This window comes from Mesoplodon mirus (assembly GCF_964341445.2).
Source record: "Mesoplodon mirus genome assembly, chromosome: 13".
In the NCBI taxonomy this organism is placed as follows: domain Eukaryota; kingdom Metazoa; phylum Chordata; class Mammalia; order Artiodactyla; family Ziphiidae; genus Mesoplodon; species Mesoplodon mirus.
In genome coordinates, this window is record NC_138989.1 from 24,710,433 (window position 1) to 24,729,665 (window position 19,233).

General features: G+C 42.2%; 1 protein-coding gene across 2 annotated transcripts in view; it reads left to right on the top strand.

The window, feature by feature from the left end:
* Positions 1–669: 669 nt before the first annotated feature.
* The window catches only part of DEPDC5 (DEP domain containing 5, GATOR1 subcomplex subunit), a 90,909-nt gene continuing 72,345 nt past the window's right edge, over positions 670–19,233 (top strand). For both annotated transcript variants that reach the window (XM_082640394.1, XM_082640395.1), the window contains exons 1-10: positions 670–827; positions 1,517–1,634; positions 5,058–5,145; positions 5,537–5,583; positions 7,043–7,128; positions 7,800–7,883; positions 9,453–9,502; positions 13,015–13,084; positions 17,214–17,292; positions 18,158–18,219. In XM_082640394.1, coding sequence (XP_082496520.1) covers positions 1,577–1,634; positions 5,058–5,145; positions 5,537–5,583; positions 7,043–7,128; positions 7,800–7,883; positions 9,453–9,502; positions 13,015–13,084; positions 17,214–17,292; positions 18,158–18,219 — 624 coding nt within the window. In that variant the 5' untranslated portion in view covers positions 670–827; positions 1,517–1,576. The remainder of the gene's footprint in view (positions 828–1,516; positions 1,635–5,057; positions 5,146–5,536; positions 5,584–7,042; positions 7,129–7,799; positions 7,884–9,452; positions 9,503–13,014; positions 13,085–17,213; positions 17,293–18,157; positions 18,220–19,233) is intronic.

Genomic DNA, 19,233 nt, shown 5'->3' on the forward strand with positions numbered 1-19,233 from the left:
CTGGGTCAGGATCTGTCCTTGGAGGAGTTTGGCGTCCTCAGCCTGTTCCCCTGTCTGTGAAATGATAGTATCTGCCACCTAAAAGAGATGTGACAATTACATAAGAATGTCTGTGAAAGCTATGGTAGCTATTGTTAACAACCAGAGAAGCATGGAACACCTCTTGGGGTTTGGAAGGATTTGAAAAGCCCCCCAAGTGGATACTTCCCAGCAGGGGCCATCGCACGTGCTTAGCCCTTTGCATTTTAAAAAAGTTCTCCCAGAAACTCTATTTTGTGCCTCTCAGTAGCCCTGAGAGGCCTGGCGAGGGTCCATAACATCGTTTACAGATCCGGGGACATTCGACCGAGTTTGCCCTGTTGAGGAAATCACTAGGTCAGAAGCGAACCGCTTGTGCTCGGATCTATTTCGGAACGTCTGGGAGGAAAAGGATTTCCTGTCCCGGAACGACGGCCCTCAGGCTCGGGAGCGGGAAACGCAGGTGGGCAGCCCGACCTACAGGCCGCACGCGAGGCCCCACCCCCGACACGAGCCCCGGATGTGGAAGTGGCGCGGACACCGAGACGAGGCTGAGGCTAGGCCAGAGCGGCCCAGGGCGGGTGGGCGGGAAGGGGGCGGTGCCCCGGGGCGGAGCCACCGGAGCCGCGCGGCTTCTCAGGTGAGCGCTTGGTGGCTGGGGCGGGCCGGCTGGCGCCTGGAGCTCGGGCTCGGGATCTGCACAGGCTCTGCGGGCGTAGGCGGGGCGTCCAGAGGAGGCGCGGGGGCCTTGGCCAGGGTCCGGCCCCCGGAACCCCGGCCTCAAGCGGGAAGGGGCTCCGGAGCTGCGGGTGAGTGGAGCTGCCCGCCCGGGGCCCGGGTTTGGGGATCAGGAGGGAGGGGACCGGGGCCCAGGTTCGAAACCTGGCCCCACCCCCAACCCCCTGTGTGACCTTAGGCAAGTCTCTCTCCGTCTCTGAGCATCCGTGGCATCAGCTATGAAATGGGGGTGGGGGGTGCGGGGAGGAACCACTGAGAGTTTGTGCAGATGGAGGTTTGGGGAATGAGCCTTCCTCTATTTACACTCTCCTTGCCCAGGACATCGATGGCGAAACGTGAGCAGTGGGAATGCCTCTCTGTCTCAGAGACTTTGGGCAAGTCCCTTGCGCTGGCTCTCACTTTCCTCATCTACAGATTGTGTGCCTAATCTCTTTTAAGATCTCTTTACTATTTGGGTGTTATTGGTTTATATAGAGGCAAGGTAATGAATGCTTCATTCACTCCAAGTTTTCCCTTTAGGGTGTGATAAAATATCTTCTTGGAGTTTGGACTAGACCCTGGCCCGAATTCCCTTTCGTTCCCAGATTCATTGGTTCTGTTTGTTCAACGTCCCTCCTGGTAATTGGAGGAGTAATTTCATCCGAGGGTTGGTGCCACCTCTCAGTTGAGCAAGGGCAGTATTTTCACTGCCCTGAAATCAAAGAGCAGTTGCAAAGAAAAGTCTGACATTCCAGCCTTTTTGTTTGTGTTTCACTGGCAGGGAGGCAAGATGATTTCTCTCCCCCAAGCTTGGAACAGATGAAGGAAACAACAGTACAAGATGAGAACAACAAAGGTCTACAAGCTTGTCATCCACAAGAAGGGCTTTGGGGGCAGTGGTCAGTATTGATTGGTCTTAGGGGGGTTGTGTAAGTTGGCCAAGGTTCTGATGTGTCCGGTGCCTTGAAATTTTCAAACTGACTTGTGACAATCGAGGCTAAGCAGGTAGCTTAACTGAGTGAAGCAGCAAGTGTGATACTGTAGTGGGGAGAGTAGCAGGCCCTTTCTAGAAGCATTTGCATCCTGCATTTTAACAAACTTTGTGAATATTGCTAGCTTACTACTCTTCATTTGTTTTTGTTTAAAAAATTTTTTTTATTAATGTGTAGTTAATTTACAGTGTTGTGTTTCAGGTGTATAGCAAAGTGACTCAGATATATAGATATATATACCTATATATATGTATATATAGATTCTTTTTTAGATATTCTTTTCCATTACAGGTTATTACAAGATATTGAATATAGTTCTCTGTGCTAGGTCCTTGTTGATTTGTTTGTATCTTTTTATTACATATTTACTGTGTATGTTCTGCAGAATTCCAGTATGCACTGGTTTGGCAGATAAGAGAAACTTATGTTTAATGAAAGAGAAGTAGTGGATGTGCATAAGACAGGTATGATCAAAGCATGAACCTTTGCCTGGCTCTGAAGCATGGTGAGATGGGGCAGGACACAGCATCTTGTCCTGTGTTAAACATGAATCCAGGTATCAGCTCTGCCTCTAACTTTCCCTGTGACCTCGGGCAAGCCCCTAGTTTACCTTAACTACAAATTCCAGCTCTTTAGAATAATTTCTCCATTTCTCTTAGCACCTTGAGTCTATAAACCTGTAGAATAGGAAAGCACCTACTCATATGATTTTTTTTCTTTTGTAAAGGAATAAATTTCCCTCTGTCCTAACAACCTTATTTGCTTCAGAAATTAGAATTAACAACACAGTGAGTGTTTTTAAAATTGTATTTTAGTATGCATTTGCTCCTGTGTTATATATGTATAAGCCACCCAAAGGCAAGGACTGCCAAAAAGGGAAAATAATAGTTTCTATATCATAAGGTCTTATGGGAATAAAGTAAAATGATGTATGTGTAGTATTTAGTAGAGTACCAGGCTCCTTCGACCTGCTTAATAAATGTAGCCATTGTAATTATCAGGACAAGGATATACTAAACATTGCTATATTTAAAACACTATTTCTGCTAAAACCACAGTCTGTTGTTAACACTGTACTTTGTATGCAGCTGAAGCTGCCTAAACGTTTGTGGAGCAGAATTGAACACGCAACAGAAATAACTTTTGACAGAGGAGGGAAGGATACAAGGCTACAGTATATACAGTGTATATACAATGTATGCGAGTCTTCTTTTTCATGTGTACAAGACAAAGGTAGCTCTGTGCTGTACCCAGTCTGCTGCAGGACTATAAAGAAAAATAAATAAATAAAATACATCCAGCAATATTACTCAGTCATAAAAAAAATGAAATACTGCCATTTGTAGCAATATGGATGGATGTAGAGAATATTATGCTTAGTGAAATAAGTCAGACAAAGACAAATACTATATTATATCACTTATGTGTGGAATCTAAAAAATAATACAAATGAACATACATGTAAAACAGAAACAGAGGGCTTCCCTGGTGGCGCAGTGGTTAAGAATCCACCTGCCAATGCAGGGAACAGGGGTTTGAGCCCTGGTCTGGGGAGATCCCACATGCTGTGGTGCAACTAAGCCCATGCACTACAACTACTGAGCCTGTGCTCTAGACCCCAACAGCCACAACTGCTGAGCCCGAGAGCCACAACTGCTGAGCCCGCGTGCCACAACTACTGAAGCCCGCACACCTAGAGCCTGTGCTCCGCAACAAGAGAAGCCAACGCGATGAGAAGCCCACGCCTGCAACGAAGAGTAGTCCCCACTCGCCACAACTAGAGAAAGCTTGCGCGCAGCAACAAAGACCCAATGCAGCCATAAATAAATAAATAAATGAATGAATAAATAAATTTATTTAAATAACAAACAGAAACAGACTCACAGACATAGAAAACAAACCTGTGGTTACTGAAGGGGGGAGGGACAATTAGGCGTATAGGATTAACAGATACAAACTACTATATATAGATAAGCAACAAGGATATACTACATAGCACAGGGAATACACTTGTTATCTTGTAATAACCTATAATGGAATATATTCTGCAAAAATACTGAATCACTATGCTGAACAACTGAAAACTAACACAATATTGTAAATCAACTGTATTTCAATGAGTAAAGTAAAAATCAAATTTAAAAAATACATCCAACAAGTATTTATTAAGTATATACCTGTATCAAACATAAAGATTTTGAATATGACAAGGTCCCTTCTCCCTACGGAGCTTTCAGCTTGATGAGACAGACATGCAAAAAGGAAATGATAAAATGGAACAGGAAGGAATATGTGTTCAGGGAGCTTAATTCAGACTGTGGAAGTGAGGGGAAGACTTCATAGAGGATTTGGTATACATCTGTCAATGGAAACTATACAAAAAAAAAAAAAAAGCAACTGTGGGAGTAACCCAGTACTTCGCTTTCCTAGGCTGAATTTTTGTTGGGTCTGATTATATTTGAAATCTGGACATACTTATTTGTCATGGTTTTAGCATAACTGAAGGCCATGTCTTTCCCTAGAAGCTAAAACAGAAAAAAAAAAAATCACCCTATCTTTATGATCCTGAGTTTGTTATATTTGAAAGATTTCTCCCCCACCCGCAGTGGGGGGCAGGGGTAGATAAACATATGAAATCACATTCTCCTTATATTTTAAGGGTCTCATTGGACTCTAATGTGAACTGATATATGAAGTTTTCCCCTGATCAGGTGCTGCCCTCCAAAGTCCAGGGTGTTTTATCTGGCTTGATTTTCATGTGTAAGAGGTGGTTTGTTTAGGAACCCTGGACTAGTAACCAGTCCTGGTGTACTGTTAATAGCTATCTACCCTTTGGCAAGTTGCTTTATCTCCTAGGTCATTTCCTTGCTTCTGTTAGATCCAAAGATTTATTGTGAGGGTCACATTCAGACAGTATTTTGAGAAGTTCTGCGAACACTGTAGATAGAAAGGATTTTGCTATATGTGGGACCCCGGCTGTTTTGTTCCTGGCATATGCCAGATACATGCTATTTGAGGGAGTCAAGGATTGCCGCAGAGGCCTAATTCCCAGAGAAGAGTTACCCTCTCCTTGGGAGCAGCGGGCTAGTAGGAAAAGCTCTGGAGACAAAGGTCCCCGAACACCATCCCCCTCAACTACTCACTAGCTCTGGATTCCTGTGCAAATCCTTCAGTTGAGCTAAATCTCAATTTTAAATGGAGCTTCATCTTGCGAGATGGGGTCATAATACTAAATGATGGGGTTGTAAGGGACCCCGGGTGAGAACATACACAGCAACCTGCTGCCCAAGTGAGTTCTTTGCTGCCTGAGATGGCTGAATTGTCTTTCAGATGATGAGCTAGTCGTGAACCCCAAAGTGTTTCCTTACATCAAGCTTGGAGACATTGTGGAGATTGCTCACCCCAACGATGAGTACAGGTGAGCGTCCGACAGGAGCAGGGAACTAACTGGGCAGCCCGCTCTTTCCAGTTGATATGTTGTCTAAGGGGATTGAAGGGGAAGATGGCTCTTTGCCTTTGGATAAAAATGCTCCTGCCCTCCAGGATTTGATAAACCAATCATCTTTTAAAAAGTGGTCCATTCTTTTTGTTTTTAAAGCTGAGATGACAACTCTGAACAATTCTGTAGCATTTATCCATTTCCGTGAATACAAGTGCAGGGTTTGTTTTCTAAGGGAACTTTCTCCCATTGTGCTGCCAGTTAGAATATGTCCAGAGTGATCTGTTTGTGTTTTGTGGGTGGTGAAGAAAGCTGGTTAGTTACTGCTGACAACATCCCTTCTCTCTGTTGCTTTTCTTTTTTTCCCCAGCCCTCTGCTTTTGCAGGTCAAGTCACTTAAGGAGGATTTGCAGAAAGGTAAAAATTCCATCTCGCTTCTCTAAGATTTTTACACTTTACTGTTTGAGAAACTGTAAGAAACCCCTCTTCACAATCTCTGGGAATGAGGGCACAGTACTTCTCTCCTTATCAAATTGTGTTCCTGCTAAAAAAAAATTGTCAGATATCAAAATTGCCAAGGAATCTCATTTGTCAGCATTTTGAGGGCACTGAAAAAACTATATTTAGAGTCAAGAGGACGGCTAATCTGAATAGGTGAAGCTTTACACTTAAAGATTGTTGGCAAAGCGTGCTTTTCTCAATATTATATTTTCTTCACAAAATATTTAAGTACCTACTTTGGGTTGGGGCAGGGGAGGAACATATATCGTTGATTACCTGCCACTTGTGCAAGGCACTGTACTGGGAGCTGTTTGTCATTTTTTTTTTTAATTAATTTTTTTTTGCTGTGTTGGGTCTCCGTTTCTGTGCGAGGGCTTTCTCTAGTTATGGCAAGCGGGGGCCACTCCTCATTGCAGTGCGCGGGCCTCTCACTATCGCGGCCTCTCTTGTTGCGGAGCACAGGCTCCAGACGCGCAGGCTCAGTAGTTGTGGCTCACAGGCCTAGCTGCTCCGCGGCATGTGGGATCCTCCCAGACCAGGGCTCGAACCCATGTCCCCTGCATCAGCAGGCAGATTCTCAACCACTGCGCCACCAGGGAAGCCCTGTTTGTCATTTATCTTTCTTGATTTTCCCACCAATTCTTGAGAGAGTGAGGAAACTTTGTCTTACTGTTATGAGTGGGCTTGCCTGGAGTCAGTAAGTGAAGGAGCCAGAGCAGTGATTCTACTCACTCATTCTGGATCCAAATCCTTTCTTTTTTCCTCTAATGACTATACCGTACTGATCAAGGAACTAAAATGTTTATTGAGAGCTAATAAAGTATTTCCTTAAGTGGCACTTAAAAGAAAAAGAAAAACTTTTAATTTGCTCTAAAGGATTTTGGTGTCAACCACTTCTTTTGTATTTTTTAACTTGTTGGGAAAACAGTCAGTAAAATCCAGATCCTGAGTGTCCTTCTTACTCTTACCTCATTTTCTGCCACCTGTTAAGTTTCTTACTTACCAGACTTAAGGGCTCATCGAAAAGTTTATTTCTTCCTTAGCTAGCCCTGCTACTTTCATTCCAAAAGAGAAAGGATCTCTTTCCTCTTCTGAATTTTCACAACCCTTCGAACTTCATGTTGCTTCTTAATTTCTTTCCATCTCTCTGTCTGTCTCTATCTCTGTCTCTCTGTATTATTTGTTTGTCTCTCTCATTTTTTAATTGCTTGGGTTCAGGTCTTATTTCACCTGAAAAGCAGAGAACTCTCTAAGTTTTAAGCTGCTGAAGGCTGAGAACATGTCTTGCCCTTGGCAAAGGGTGTTGTTTGTTGAATGTCTGAGTAGTTATGGATTCGAATATATTTACCTGATCCAGATTCCTTCTCTGTTTCAGAAACTATCAGTGTGGACCAGACCGTGACTCAAGTGTTTCGGCTAAGACCTTATCAAGATGTGTATGTGAATGTCGTAGACCCTAAGGTGTGTCTTTGTTCTGGATTTGAATATCTTTTGAGGAATGATTAACACCCTTCCTCAAGATTAGGTCTCTAAGGAAATAATGAGTTACTTAAGTATAGTGTTAGGCTATTAAATACCTGGTCATACATAGGTCATTTAGATTATAGGTAGAATGTAGGTTGCATTTAAAATCCTCACCCCTTTTTAAAAATCTTGTCCTAAAAAGAGTCTGTATGTATATGTGTGTTTGTGAAGCTAAATGTAAAATTTTCTATAAAAATACTAACATTTCTTTATGTGTTCTTTTTTTTCTTTGAGAAATGATGCTATAAAATTAAGAGGTAAAAATCGTTGTCCAAAAGATGTTATTGACATTATCTAGGGAAATAAAGCCCACAGTTCAATGTCATGTTTGTGTGCCAGAATCAAGACTAAAACACAGAATCACTACTCTGGTGCCCTTTGCACTTAACCACGCACGATACAGCAGCTATAGTATCTGTTGGAGACTTACCTGTCCTGCAAAGCCTTCTTGGGCAGGGTAAAATTCTGTTTGTCAGGGTTCTACTACTGAATGGTCTTCCAGTAGTTGTCCTTTTGTCAAAAGGTTTCTCCATGGTGAGTGAGTGTTATCTTAGACTATAAAGTATGGCAGAGTAAAGCAGAGACATATATTTGATTATCCCTTTTAGGATGTGACCCTTGACCTAGTGGAATTAACCTTTAAGGATCAATATATTGGCCGTGGGGATATGTGGCGACTGAAGAAAAGTTTGGTAAGATATTATTTTTTTAAAAGTCTGTTACTTTTTCCATTATGTTAATAATCCATGTCACCAGGGAGATGTAGATCTAGTATGGAGAAGAGTATAAAATCCTTTCTGATTCCAGCATCACAGACAATTATTGTAAACATGTTGTATGTCTCCTCCCATTCTCTTTTCATGGTTTTTATAAGCTTTGTTTTGCTTGTTTGTTATCAGAGAGTTTTACTCTGCATTTTTGGTTTGAATGGGGAAAGTGTAATATTATTTTACATTTGAACTTTAGTTTTCAGGTTTTCACTTGATCTCTTTTGCTCCTCACATCTCCTCTTGTGGACAGGCATTTATTACCCTGAATTTATAGATGTGAAAACTGAAACTGAGGAGTTAAGATGAGAAAGCTAGTAAACAATTGACTCTGGGCTGGAACCCAGATCTTTTTTTTTTTTAACATTTTAAAAAATTAATTTATTTATTTTGTTTAGTTATTTTTGGCTGCGTTGGGTCTTCGTTGCGTGCGGGCTTTCTCTAGTTGCGGCACGCGGGGGCTATGCTTCATTGCGGTGCACTGGCTTCTCACTGCGGTGGCTTCTTTTGTTGTGGAGCATGGGCTCAAAGCGTGCGGGCTTCAGTAGTTGTGGCACACAGGCTCAGTAGTTGTGGCTTGCGGGCTCTAGAGCACAGGCTCAGTAGTTGTGGTGCACAGGCTCTTCCTGTACCAGGGCTCGAACCCATGTCCCCTGCATTGGCAGGCGGATTCTTAACCACTGCGCCACCAGGGAAGTCCCTGGAACCCAGATCTTGTTCCTTCCAGGTTAGACTACTTTTTTGCTTTACCCTCCTTCCATTTTCCTTGTTTGTTTGTTTGTTTGTTTGTTTGTTTGTTTTTGCGGTACGTGGCCCTCTCACTGTTGTGGCCTCTCCCATTGCGGAGCACAGGCTCCGGATGCGCAGGCTCAGCGGCCATGGCTCACGGGCCCAGCTGCTCCGCGGCATGTGGGATCTTCCCGCACTGGGGCACGAACCCGTGTCCCCTGCATCAGCAGGCGGACTCTCAACCACTGCGCCACCAGGGAAGCCCCTGTTTATTTATTTTTAATGGACATTTTCCGCTGAACATGATCAGTTCATCAGAATTGTGAGCTGCTGCTGAAAAGTCTCCTTTTGGACTTTTTGGCTATTATGAAGCAACAAATCATAGGTAGAATGTCCACACAGTGTATATTTTCAGAAAGAGATATCTTTGCTCATGTTTTATTTGGTGGGAGAAGGTTCCATTTTCTAAAATGAGAAATAAATGTTCCATATGTAAATGTACATATGTATGCAAGTGTGTGTGAACATAAGGATATTACTGAAGCTGGCCACTTATCCACTTGGTCTTTACTATTGTCTATACTTGCCAAACCCATAAGAACCTACTGTTATACCTGCCCCAGCAGGTTTTCCTATGGGATAAATCTATTACGCCCATGTTAATTGAACTTTGGGTTAATAGAAGAGATTCGAAAGCCAGGAGACGTTCTTTGTGACCTTTCATGGCCTTGATGTATTGTTGAATCTGTCTCTCTTTTCCCTTAGGTCAGCACATGTGCCTATATCACTCAGAAGGTGGAATTTGCTGGCATCAGGTAGATACTATGTCACTCTTGATTTCTTAGCTTGTAACTGGAAATAGCATGTAGTGCAGTAACTGCTACATACAGCCTCTGAGGCACGTGGACATCCTTATAATAAAACACACAATAGCTTAAAACGTTAGATTGTGGTAGCTAAAACAATCCAAAAGACCCTGAAATGCACTATAGTAGTTTTAAGATGGGTGGATGTTGCTAAAGCCGCCAGGTATTCTGAACAAAGGAGGGGTAGACTCACAATTTTAGAACTGGAAAAAGCCTTAGATGAACATATTTCATCAAACTTTCTTGTTTTACAGTTTAAGAAACAGGTTTGGAGACATAAAATGACTATCACAATAGTTCCTGATTTGCTCCCTTTTTAGAGATATCACACTGCTCTTGATTTATTAAAATGATTTCTGTATTTCAGTTTGTGAAGAAGAGAGAAAAGGGGGCTTTTTGAAACCCCCTCTGAATTCAAAAAGCAAAATATCCACATAGTGAAGGCTTAACAGCACCAAAAAAAGTGTGTAAGAAATATGTCCTTTTCCCTAGAGGAAACTGTGTCTTTCTTGAAATTTACTGTATATACTCAAGCATATTTACATCTGTTTGACTCACTTTTAATGTGAGATTGACCACTGGATTCTGGTGATGCAGCCTGGTCCCCTGTTAATGAAATTCCCCATCAGCTTTTCACAGAATGGTTTCATCTGTTGATGATTATTGCAAGATGGTGATTTTCTAATTCAGCCATTCCTCCTACCTTTATTGTCCGGAATCCTTTTGTAAAGACCTTTCACCAGCAATGAGGGCTATTTGGTTAGTCTGAATTACTGATCCTGAAAGAAAGAAAGGATAAAAGATTAATTTTTTTCTTTCCAAAAGGGGATGTTTTAGAAGTTGTTATAAGGTCAAAAATTCTTTGAAAAAATTTTAGCAACTAAAGCACAGTTCAAGAAGTGATGAAGTCTCAAGCAGAACAAGAAATGCAACCTATTTATGCCATCAAATACAAGCTGGTCTCTCCCAGGTAGTGGGCCAGGAGTTAGGAAACCTGTATTCCATTCCTGCGGCACCAGTGGTTAGCAGGGTGATGCTGGGCAGCTCAGGGAGTCTCTGCATCTGTTCCTCTGCAAAATGAAGCGGTAGGTTTAGGATCTTTTTCTGTAAAGGACCAGATAGTAAATATTTTAGACTTTGGGCCACGTGGGTCTCTGTTGCAATTTTTTTTTTTTTTTAACATTTAAAAATGTAAAATCTACTCTTAGCTGTGGGCCATACAAAAGCAGGAGATGGGCTGGATTTGGCCTGCAGGCTACAGTTTGATGAGTCCTGGTTTAGAAACCCTCTCAGAATTCCTTTCATAATTAAATTCCTTGTTTCTCCATGTAAGTGCCTTCATACACCCTGACATAATGTCAGTTTTAGACTTTTCAAGATCTGTCCTAATATCTTGCTCATTCATGGTTAAATTTAAACCACAAAATCTTCTACCATTTTTCCAAAAATTTTATAGTCTTTCTACACTGAATCAAAAGTCACTTTCTTTTCCAAAAAAAACCCAAAAAGTGTTCTGGGCCTCATATGAGAAAATCAAGTCAAATCATAATAAATTATTAGAGAATTTCTCTGTAATTTAGCCTTTTAATCTGGTAATTTAGTCAACAGTTAAGGACATAGTTTCATTGCCTTGAGACCCTACCTTTGAAATGTTATTTTTCCTTAAAGGTAAACATTTTGTTTTTCTCTCAGTAAATTCACAATGTATTCTTTAAAAAAAAACTTCAAAATCAGTATTTTAAAATATTGAAGAAAAATTTTAAAGAAAAATACTGCACTAAAATCTATCTCCTAACAGTTAGCACTCTGCTTTTTTAAAATATTGAACTTAGATGAAATAAGTCAGACAGAGAAAGAAAAATACTGTGTGATATCACTTATATGTGGAATCTAAAAAATACAACAAACTAGTGAATATAACAAAAAGGAAGCAGACTCACAGATATAGAGAACAAACTAGTGGTTACCAGTGAGGAGAGGGAAGTGGGGAAGGGCATTATAGGCGGGGGGGAGTGTGAGGTACAAACTATTAGGTATAAAATAAGCTACAAGGATATATCATACAACAGGGGGAATATAGCCAATATTTTATAATAACTATAAATGGAGTATAACCTTTAAAAATTGTGACTCAGTATACTATATACCTGTAACATGTAGTATTGTACAGCAACTATACTTCAGTAAAAAAATAAATATTTTTTAAAAATTGAACTTAGAAACCTAGTCTATTTGATCTTATTGTGAAGAGATACCATTTTCCCAGATATAATTTTGGGTATTACTGACTAGCTGCCTTTTTTTTTTTTTTTTTTTTTTTTTTTTTTTTGCTGTACGCGGGCCTCTCACCGCTGTGGCCTCTCCAGCTGCGGAGCACAGGCTCCGGACACGCAGGCCCAGCGGCCATGGCTCACGGGCCCAGCCGCTCTGCGGCATGTGGGATCCTCCCGGACCGGGGCACGAACCCGCGTCCCCTGCATCGGCAGGCGGACTCCCAACCACTGCGCCACCGGGGAAGCCCTAGCTGCCTATTTTTTTTAACTTAAAAAAAATTTTTTTTGTTGTTTTTTCTAACTCACACTCCAGAGGGAGCAACACTGAATAATTTCTGGCCCTGACTTCCCAGCTGTCCTGGGGCAGACAGATCTGTTTGAGAGTCATACTTAAAGCCCATTGGAACATCCAGTTTGGGTGTTTTCCTGCTAGATCTGCCCCACTGCAGAGGATCTTCTGGGATCTTCTCTGACTTGAGCTCTGATTCTATGGTGGCCAGTCTCAACACACTTGTCCTGATTATAGAATTAATACTGTCAAGTACCACTTGTTCAGCACATGCTATGTATCAGGCCTATGCTAAGTATTTTTACATACAGTGCTTGCTCATTGTAGACAATATGAAAAACAGAATAAAGAAGCAGGGGGAAAAGACATAATATTACATTACTGAATATTGACATAAAAATTTTTCAGCAAAATGACCTTCATTGAATAGGGACCCTGTCCCTTTGTGCCCCCTGACTTCTTTCTTGTCTTCTAATTTGATACTACAGTGGATCTTGTTTTTTTTGAAACTCATTGACTCAAAGCTGGGGTTAGCAAATTTGTTCATCAGTGCCTCTTAACTGTTTTTGTGACGTGTGCCCTTTTGAGGTTTGCCAGAAGGTACAATTCTGTGCTCAGGAAAGTTTGTATCATTTCAGAGGGTTCGTGGGTTCCCCAGAGCCCTTCCTTAGACCCACATGTTGTCTGCAGACCCCCAAATTAAGAGCTCCTGTTGTACAGATTCATCGTACTCTGAGAATTCTTTATGTTGTGTAATCTGTTCATGGCCCTCTGGAAATCTGTAACTGGCCAGGTCACTTGGGTGTAAATGATAGAGTAGAGAGAGACACCCCAAAGGCACCCCTGTTTCTTCTCGGTTTATGTAGGACTCGTAATAACGTGTGTGCCTCTCCTTTCAGGGCTCAGGCCGGGGAGCTGTGGGTCAAGAATGAGAAGGTCATGTGTGGTTATATAAGCGAAGATACCAGGGTAAGGGTGATAAAGTGCTTTTTTGGGTTTGTTTCCCCGTGGTATTATGTCTATAAGTCGTGAAATCAAAAACAAAACAGAAACCAGCAAAAACTTGATCTCATGATCAAGCTGGTGACCAGCTACTATCAGCTCAGCTGGATAATATTGTAATATAGTTGGGGACTCCTGAAATTCTAGTGTTTTACATTTGGATCTCTCCAGTTTGGGGTTGATCTTCATTTTCTTCTGTTGAGTATCAGATGTAGAGATGGAACATCTAGCTTGCAGGCTTCTGTGCCCACTACTACATAGCGAAAGTTAAATTCAGTAGAAGATTGTGTTGGTAAACACGAAGAAAGACCTTTTTCAAGGAATCTCCTCCTGTGACTCTGTTCCAGTTGGAAAAATCCAAACTGAACGGCTGTGAACGTTACCCACGCTGGTGAAAGCACCTGTCTGCTCTGCTGTGTTCCTATCCCCCAGCCTCCCTTGAGAGCAGTGGTTCTCAACCTGGGGGTGATCCTGCCTCCCCAGGGGTCTTTTGACAAAGTCTGGAGACATCTTTGGTCGTCACAACTGGGGTTATGTGGAGGATGCTGCTGAACGCGCTACAGTGTAAAGAACAGCCCTCCAGAACAAAGGGTCACCTGGGCCCCAAGGGCAGTAACATTGTGGGGAACTGTCCTGTGCGTTGTGGGGTGTTCAGCATCCCTGGCTTCTACTCACTAAATGCTAGTAGCACCCATCCCCACCCCCTGCAAGTCATAACCACCAGAAATGTCGCCAGACATTACCAGAAGTCCCCTGGGCAAGCAAAATAGTTGAGAACTTGGGGCCGTTTTTAGAGGTAACCACTATCTGAATTTTATTTTTGTAATTCCCTTGTTTACATAGTGATAATACATATGTATTTTACCCTACACAGTATATTATTTGTTTTGCTCATGTTTGAGTTTTATTAAAGTGGATTAAAATGTATTCTCTTCCCACCGCCCCCCCCCACTTTAGCTATCTCGTTTGTACTCACTATATTTTTCATCATTGATTAGGAGTACATTTGTTGGGTCATAGGTTCTACTCTGTAAGGTAATGCCAAATTATTTTTCAAACTCTTCGGACCATTTTATACTCCTAGTAGCCATATATAAAATCTTGTTTTTCACTTTTTCCAACACCAGGTCTTAGATTTTTAAAGTTTTTGCCACTCTACTGGGCATACATAGGTATTTTACAGTGATCTTTCCCCCAGTTTTCTGGCAATTGACTCTTAAGTATGGCTTATAAAGACCATGATAATTTGGCACATGCTTACGCACTGAGCGGCTTGTGGGATCTTAGTCCCCTGACCAGGGATTGAACCCCGGGGCCATGGCAGTGAGAGCGCCAAGTCCTAGCCACTGGACCGCCAGGGAATTCCCCACTGAAGGATTTTAAGTGGGGGAGTGATACCTGAATTACGCTTTTAAAAGATCACTTATTCATTCAGTTGGATTTTGTTGAACAAAACTCCCAAAGTGGGCTTCCCTGGTGGCTCAGTGGTTAAAAGATCCTCCTGCCAATGCAGGGGACACGGGTTTGAGCCCTGGTCCAGGAAGATCCCACATGCTGCGGAGCAACTAAGCCCGTGTGCCACAAATACTGAGCCTGCACTCTGGAGCCCGCAAGCCACAACTACTAAGCCCGCACTCTGCAACAAGAGAAGCCACCCCAATGAGAAGCCCGAGCACCGCAACAAAGAGTCGTCCTCACTTGCCACAACTAGAGAAAGCCCGCATGCAGCAATGAAGACTCAATGCAGCCAAAAATAAATAAAATAAATAAATTTATTTTAAAAAATGATAATACTGTATAAAAAAAAAACTCCCAAAGTTACGGTGGCAAATTGATACTTAAAGGTCAGCTTTATTCTCTCATATAAAAGACGTCCATGGGTAGGCAAATTATGGCTGGTGTGACAGCGCCACAGTCACTGGTGGTCTAAGGCCCCTTCTGCCTTCCTGTTCTGCCTATCTCAGGATTGGGCTTCCGTGGCCTGGCTGGAGCTGCTGTGACCACATCCATATGCCAGGCAGAGGAGGGAAGAAGGGAAGAAAGACAACAACGGGGCACGCTTCAGCCGAGTCAGCTTCCTTTCAGGACACACTTCCATTTATACCTTACTGACCAGGGTTGAGTCATGTGGAACTGCTCAGCATACCTGGAGGTCTGGTCTCTTGGCGGTCCCTTGCCTCCCAGAATAGAATCGGCTTCCCCTGACTTAGGAAGGAAGGATGTTGGCTAGGCGTCCACAGTACCCGCTGCAGCCCCTCTGGCTCTGGAGCAGAGAGTTGATTGTCGGGGCAAGAGTGGACGCAGAGAGATGAGTTAGGAAGTTAGAAGGTGGTGGCGTGGGCTAGGCTGGGCACTAGAGCAGGGGAGAGACGGGCAGATTGGTGAAACATTCTGGGGTCGATTCCACAGAACTTGCTAATGCGTTGGGTGTGAAGAGTGAAGAAAGGAATAATTGAGCAGCTGGTGGAGAGATGGCATATGGAGAAGGCCGGGGAGGAGTCGTTCAGGGGAACTTCAGTTTGTGAGATGTCTGGACAGCTGAGTGGAAAAATCAGGGGAGGCAGTTGAGTCTGGAGCTAATCTGTCACTACTCCCATGTAGCCCCCCACCCCATCCAGCCATGGGAACTGCTCACCATCCCTCCAACATGCAGCATGCTCTCTTGCCTCCGTGTCTTTTTGCGTGCTGCTCTCTCCCGTCTGCGGTGCTTGCTCCTCGCCTTCCCCCTTTCCCAAGCCTCTCATCCATCCCTCAGCACTAGTCTCAGGCTTCCCTGCTCCTGGAAAGCCTCCCTGGATGCACCAGGCTGGAAGTGCCCCCATGGCACCTGGGACATGTATCTATATCAGCACTTGTCACACTCTGGTGGATGCGTTTCTTACCTGCCTTGCCACCAGACTGCAAGCGCTTTGAGGGCAAGGACTGTGTCTTTTACCTTGTTGTCTGGCATAGCTCCTGGCACTTAATGTCCCAAGGCTCTTTTACTTGAGATAATCTTTATAATCAGTTCAATTACCTGGCACACAAAAGATTCGAAGGAGCAAATGTAAAAGGAAAGGAATATTGATGCCTACAACTTACACATTTTATACATTTTGCTTTTCCACCAAGGCTCTTTAAAGTCTGCTAGAGGAGGAAAGGGCTGGGTAAAGAAAGGGCTTTGTGGGGGCCTCCCTGGTGGCGCAGTGGTTGAGAGTCCGCCTGCCGGTGCAGGGGATACGGGTTCGTGCCCCGGTCTGGGAGGATCCCATGTGCCGCGGAGCGGCTGGGCCCGTGAGCCATGGCCGCTGGGCCTGTGCGTCCGGAGCCTGTGCTCCGCGACGGGAGAGGCCGCAACAGTGAGAGGCCCGCGTACAGCAAAAAAAAAAAAAAAAAAAAAAAAGAAAGGGCTTTGTGGTAAAGCACACAGGCCAAGGAAACCACTAGGGCTTTTCCTGGAGGCATTCTGGGTATGGAGGGGGGTACGATGTGGATTAGTTATTAGATCAACAACTCATCAACTGGCGCATCTTAGCCCAAGTTCTCCTTCTGTAATGAGGTCTCATCGACTTTTCCAGTAGATTCACTGCCCCTTCTCCAACGTTTCTTGTGGGAAGCTTCAAGGAATGTTTGTATATAGTTGCAATGTTTTGCATGTCTTTGTCCTCTGCCATGAGCTCCTAGAGGGTAGGGACAGGATCTTGCCCTCATGGCCTGTGATGCTAGGGATGGAGCTTGCTTTTAGAAGTTCCATGTCTCAGAATTAACAGAAATCTTCCAGCATTGCTTTTTTTTTTTTGTAAAAAACATACACAATTTAGCTTTTTTTTTTTTTTTTTTTTTTTTTTTTCTGGGCTGCGCCACGCAGCTTACAGGATCTTAGTTCCCTGACCAGGGATTGAACCGGGCCCTGGCAGTGAAAGTGCCTTGTCCTAACCACTGGACTGCCAGGGAAGTCCTAAAATTTAGCATCTTAACCATTTTTAAGTGTACAGTTCAGCAGTTTTAAGTATATTTACATCATTGTGAAACAGATCTGCAGAACTTTTTCATTTTGCAGAACTGAAATTGTATCCATCATTACTTTTTAATGCAATTATGTCTTTGTTTCTTTCAGGTGGTATTCCGTTCTACGTCAGCTATGGTTTACATATTTATTCAGATGAGCTGTGAAATGTGGGATTTTGATATTTATGGTACTGTTCCTACGTGCGGGTCATAACTGCTAATGGGGAGAAGTTTCTGGTTTCCCCCAAGTTGGTATCATTTACAGCAATCCCTTAGCATTCTCTGAAGATATGTCCTGAGATCTTAACAAATCCACAAATGCTAAAATAAATAAATATTTTATATATCTAGTGAATTGCATGAAATGAGGTAAAGCATTAATGAAAAATCAATTCTCAGATCTTCAATTATTCTATAAGCATAGATCAAAAGTCATAGAGGGAGTGACTCTATGGCCAGGAACCAGCACCTTCTTTGATATCTTTCATTTTATGTCCTATCACTCACAGAAATCACCAAGTTTGTCTCATTTTATTAGAATTACTACACAATAAGTGGAGTACAATAAAGCTGCTATGAGGTGTGGACACTGTGCCCAACACACCAGCCTCATGGTGCATGCAGTTCTAATTTGTGTTTAGCAAAATTACAAATTAATTTTTGATGTAGGGCATCATGGATGCTCAAGAACAGCAGAAACTGCAAATGGTAATTTAGTGAATGCCCAGGGGCTACCCGATCACCTTCAAGCAAACTTGAAGCGTTACTATGAGAATAATTATATTTAAAAGTTCTCTCATTTTGAAGATACACTGTCTTTTTCAATCATCAAAGCTTTTCAATCTTGTATTTTACCTTGAAGCTATGACCTCTTACTGAGTGAGGTAAATATTAAATTTGGCTCCATAGAAAGTCTAGGTTGAAAATGCTTTTAGGATGTAGCAGTACCTACCTTCTCTTTGACTAGTCCTATTCCTGTTAATTTACTGAGAGAAGGAAATGTAAGCAAGAAATAAAGATAATTCCCACCTTCTTTCTATTGTTTCTTTTCAGGGGATCTGTATTTTGAGAAAGCTGTGAATGGTTTCCTTGCTGATCTCTTTACCAAATGGAAGGTACGTTTCTTCTCATGTATTAAATCTCATTGCGTAAACATTATTCAATGCAGATTTTTAAAACTTACTCTTTCTATTAAGCTGAATTTAATTGAGGTACCTTAGCTGAAGTCTAAATTGATAAGACTCTAGATTTAAATTACCTTCATCACCTCAACATGGTCAAGTGTATTTATGAAGAACCCACAGCTAACATCATACTCAATGGTGAAAGACTGAAAATGTTCCACCTTAAGAAGATCAGGAACAAGATAAGGATGTTTGCTTTCGCCACTGGTATTCATTGTTTTACTGAAAATTCTAGCCAAAGCAACTAGGGAAAAAAAAGGAAGAAAAAAGAAAGAAAGAAAGGAAGGGAGGGAGGGAGGGAGGAAGGAAAGAGGAAAGAAGGAAGGGAGGAAAGGAAGAAAGAAAAGAAAAGAGAAAAGAAATAGAAAGCATCCATATTGATTGGAAGAGCAAAAGCAAAACTATCTTCACAGATGACATCCTGTGTGTAGAAAAACCCCAAATATCCATAAAAAAACAAAAAAACTATTAGAGCTAATAAATTCAGCAGAGTTGTAGGATACAAAATCAACACATAAGATCATTTGTGTTTCATCAGCAGTGAACAATCTGATCAGGAAATTAAAACAAGGAATAAAAAATTTTAAAGGGAATTAAATTAAAAAACAATTCCATTTACAAGAACATCAGAGAGAATAAAATACTTTGGAATAATTTACCCAAGGAAGGGCAAGGTTTATGCACTAAAATCTATAAAACATTGCTGAAAGAAATGAACGAAGACCTAAATAAATGAAAAACAGCTCATATTCGTAGATTAGAAGACTTAATATTGTTAAAATGGCAATACTACCCAAGCAAACTATGGTTCAGTACAGTCCCTATCAAAATCCCAATGACCTTTTTTATGAAATGGAAAGGCTCATTCTAAAATTTATGTGGAATTGCAAGGGATCCTGAAGAGCCAAAACAATCTTGAAAAAGAAGAAGAAAGTTGGAGGACTC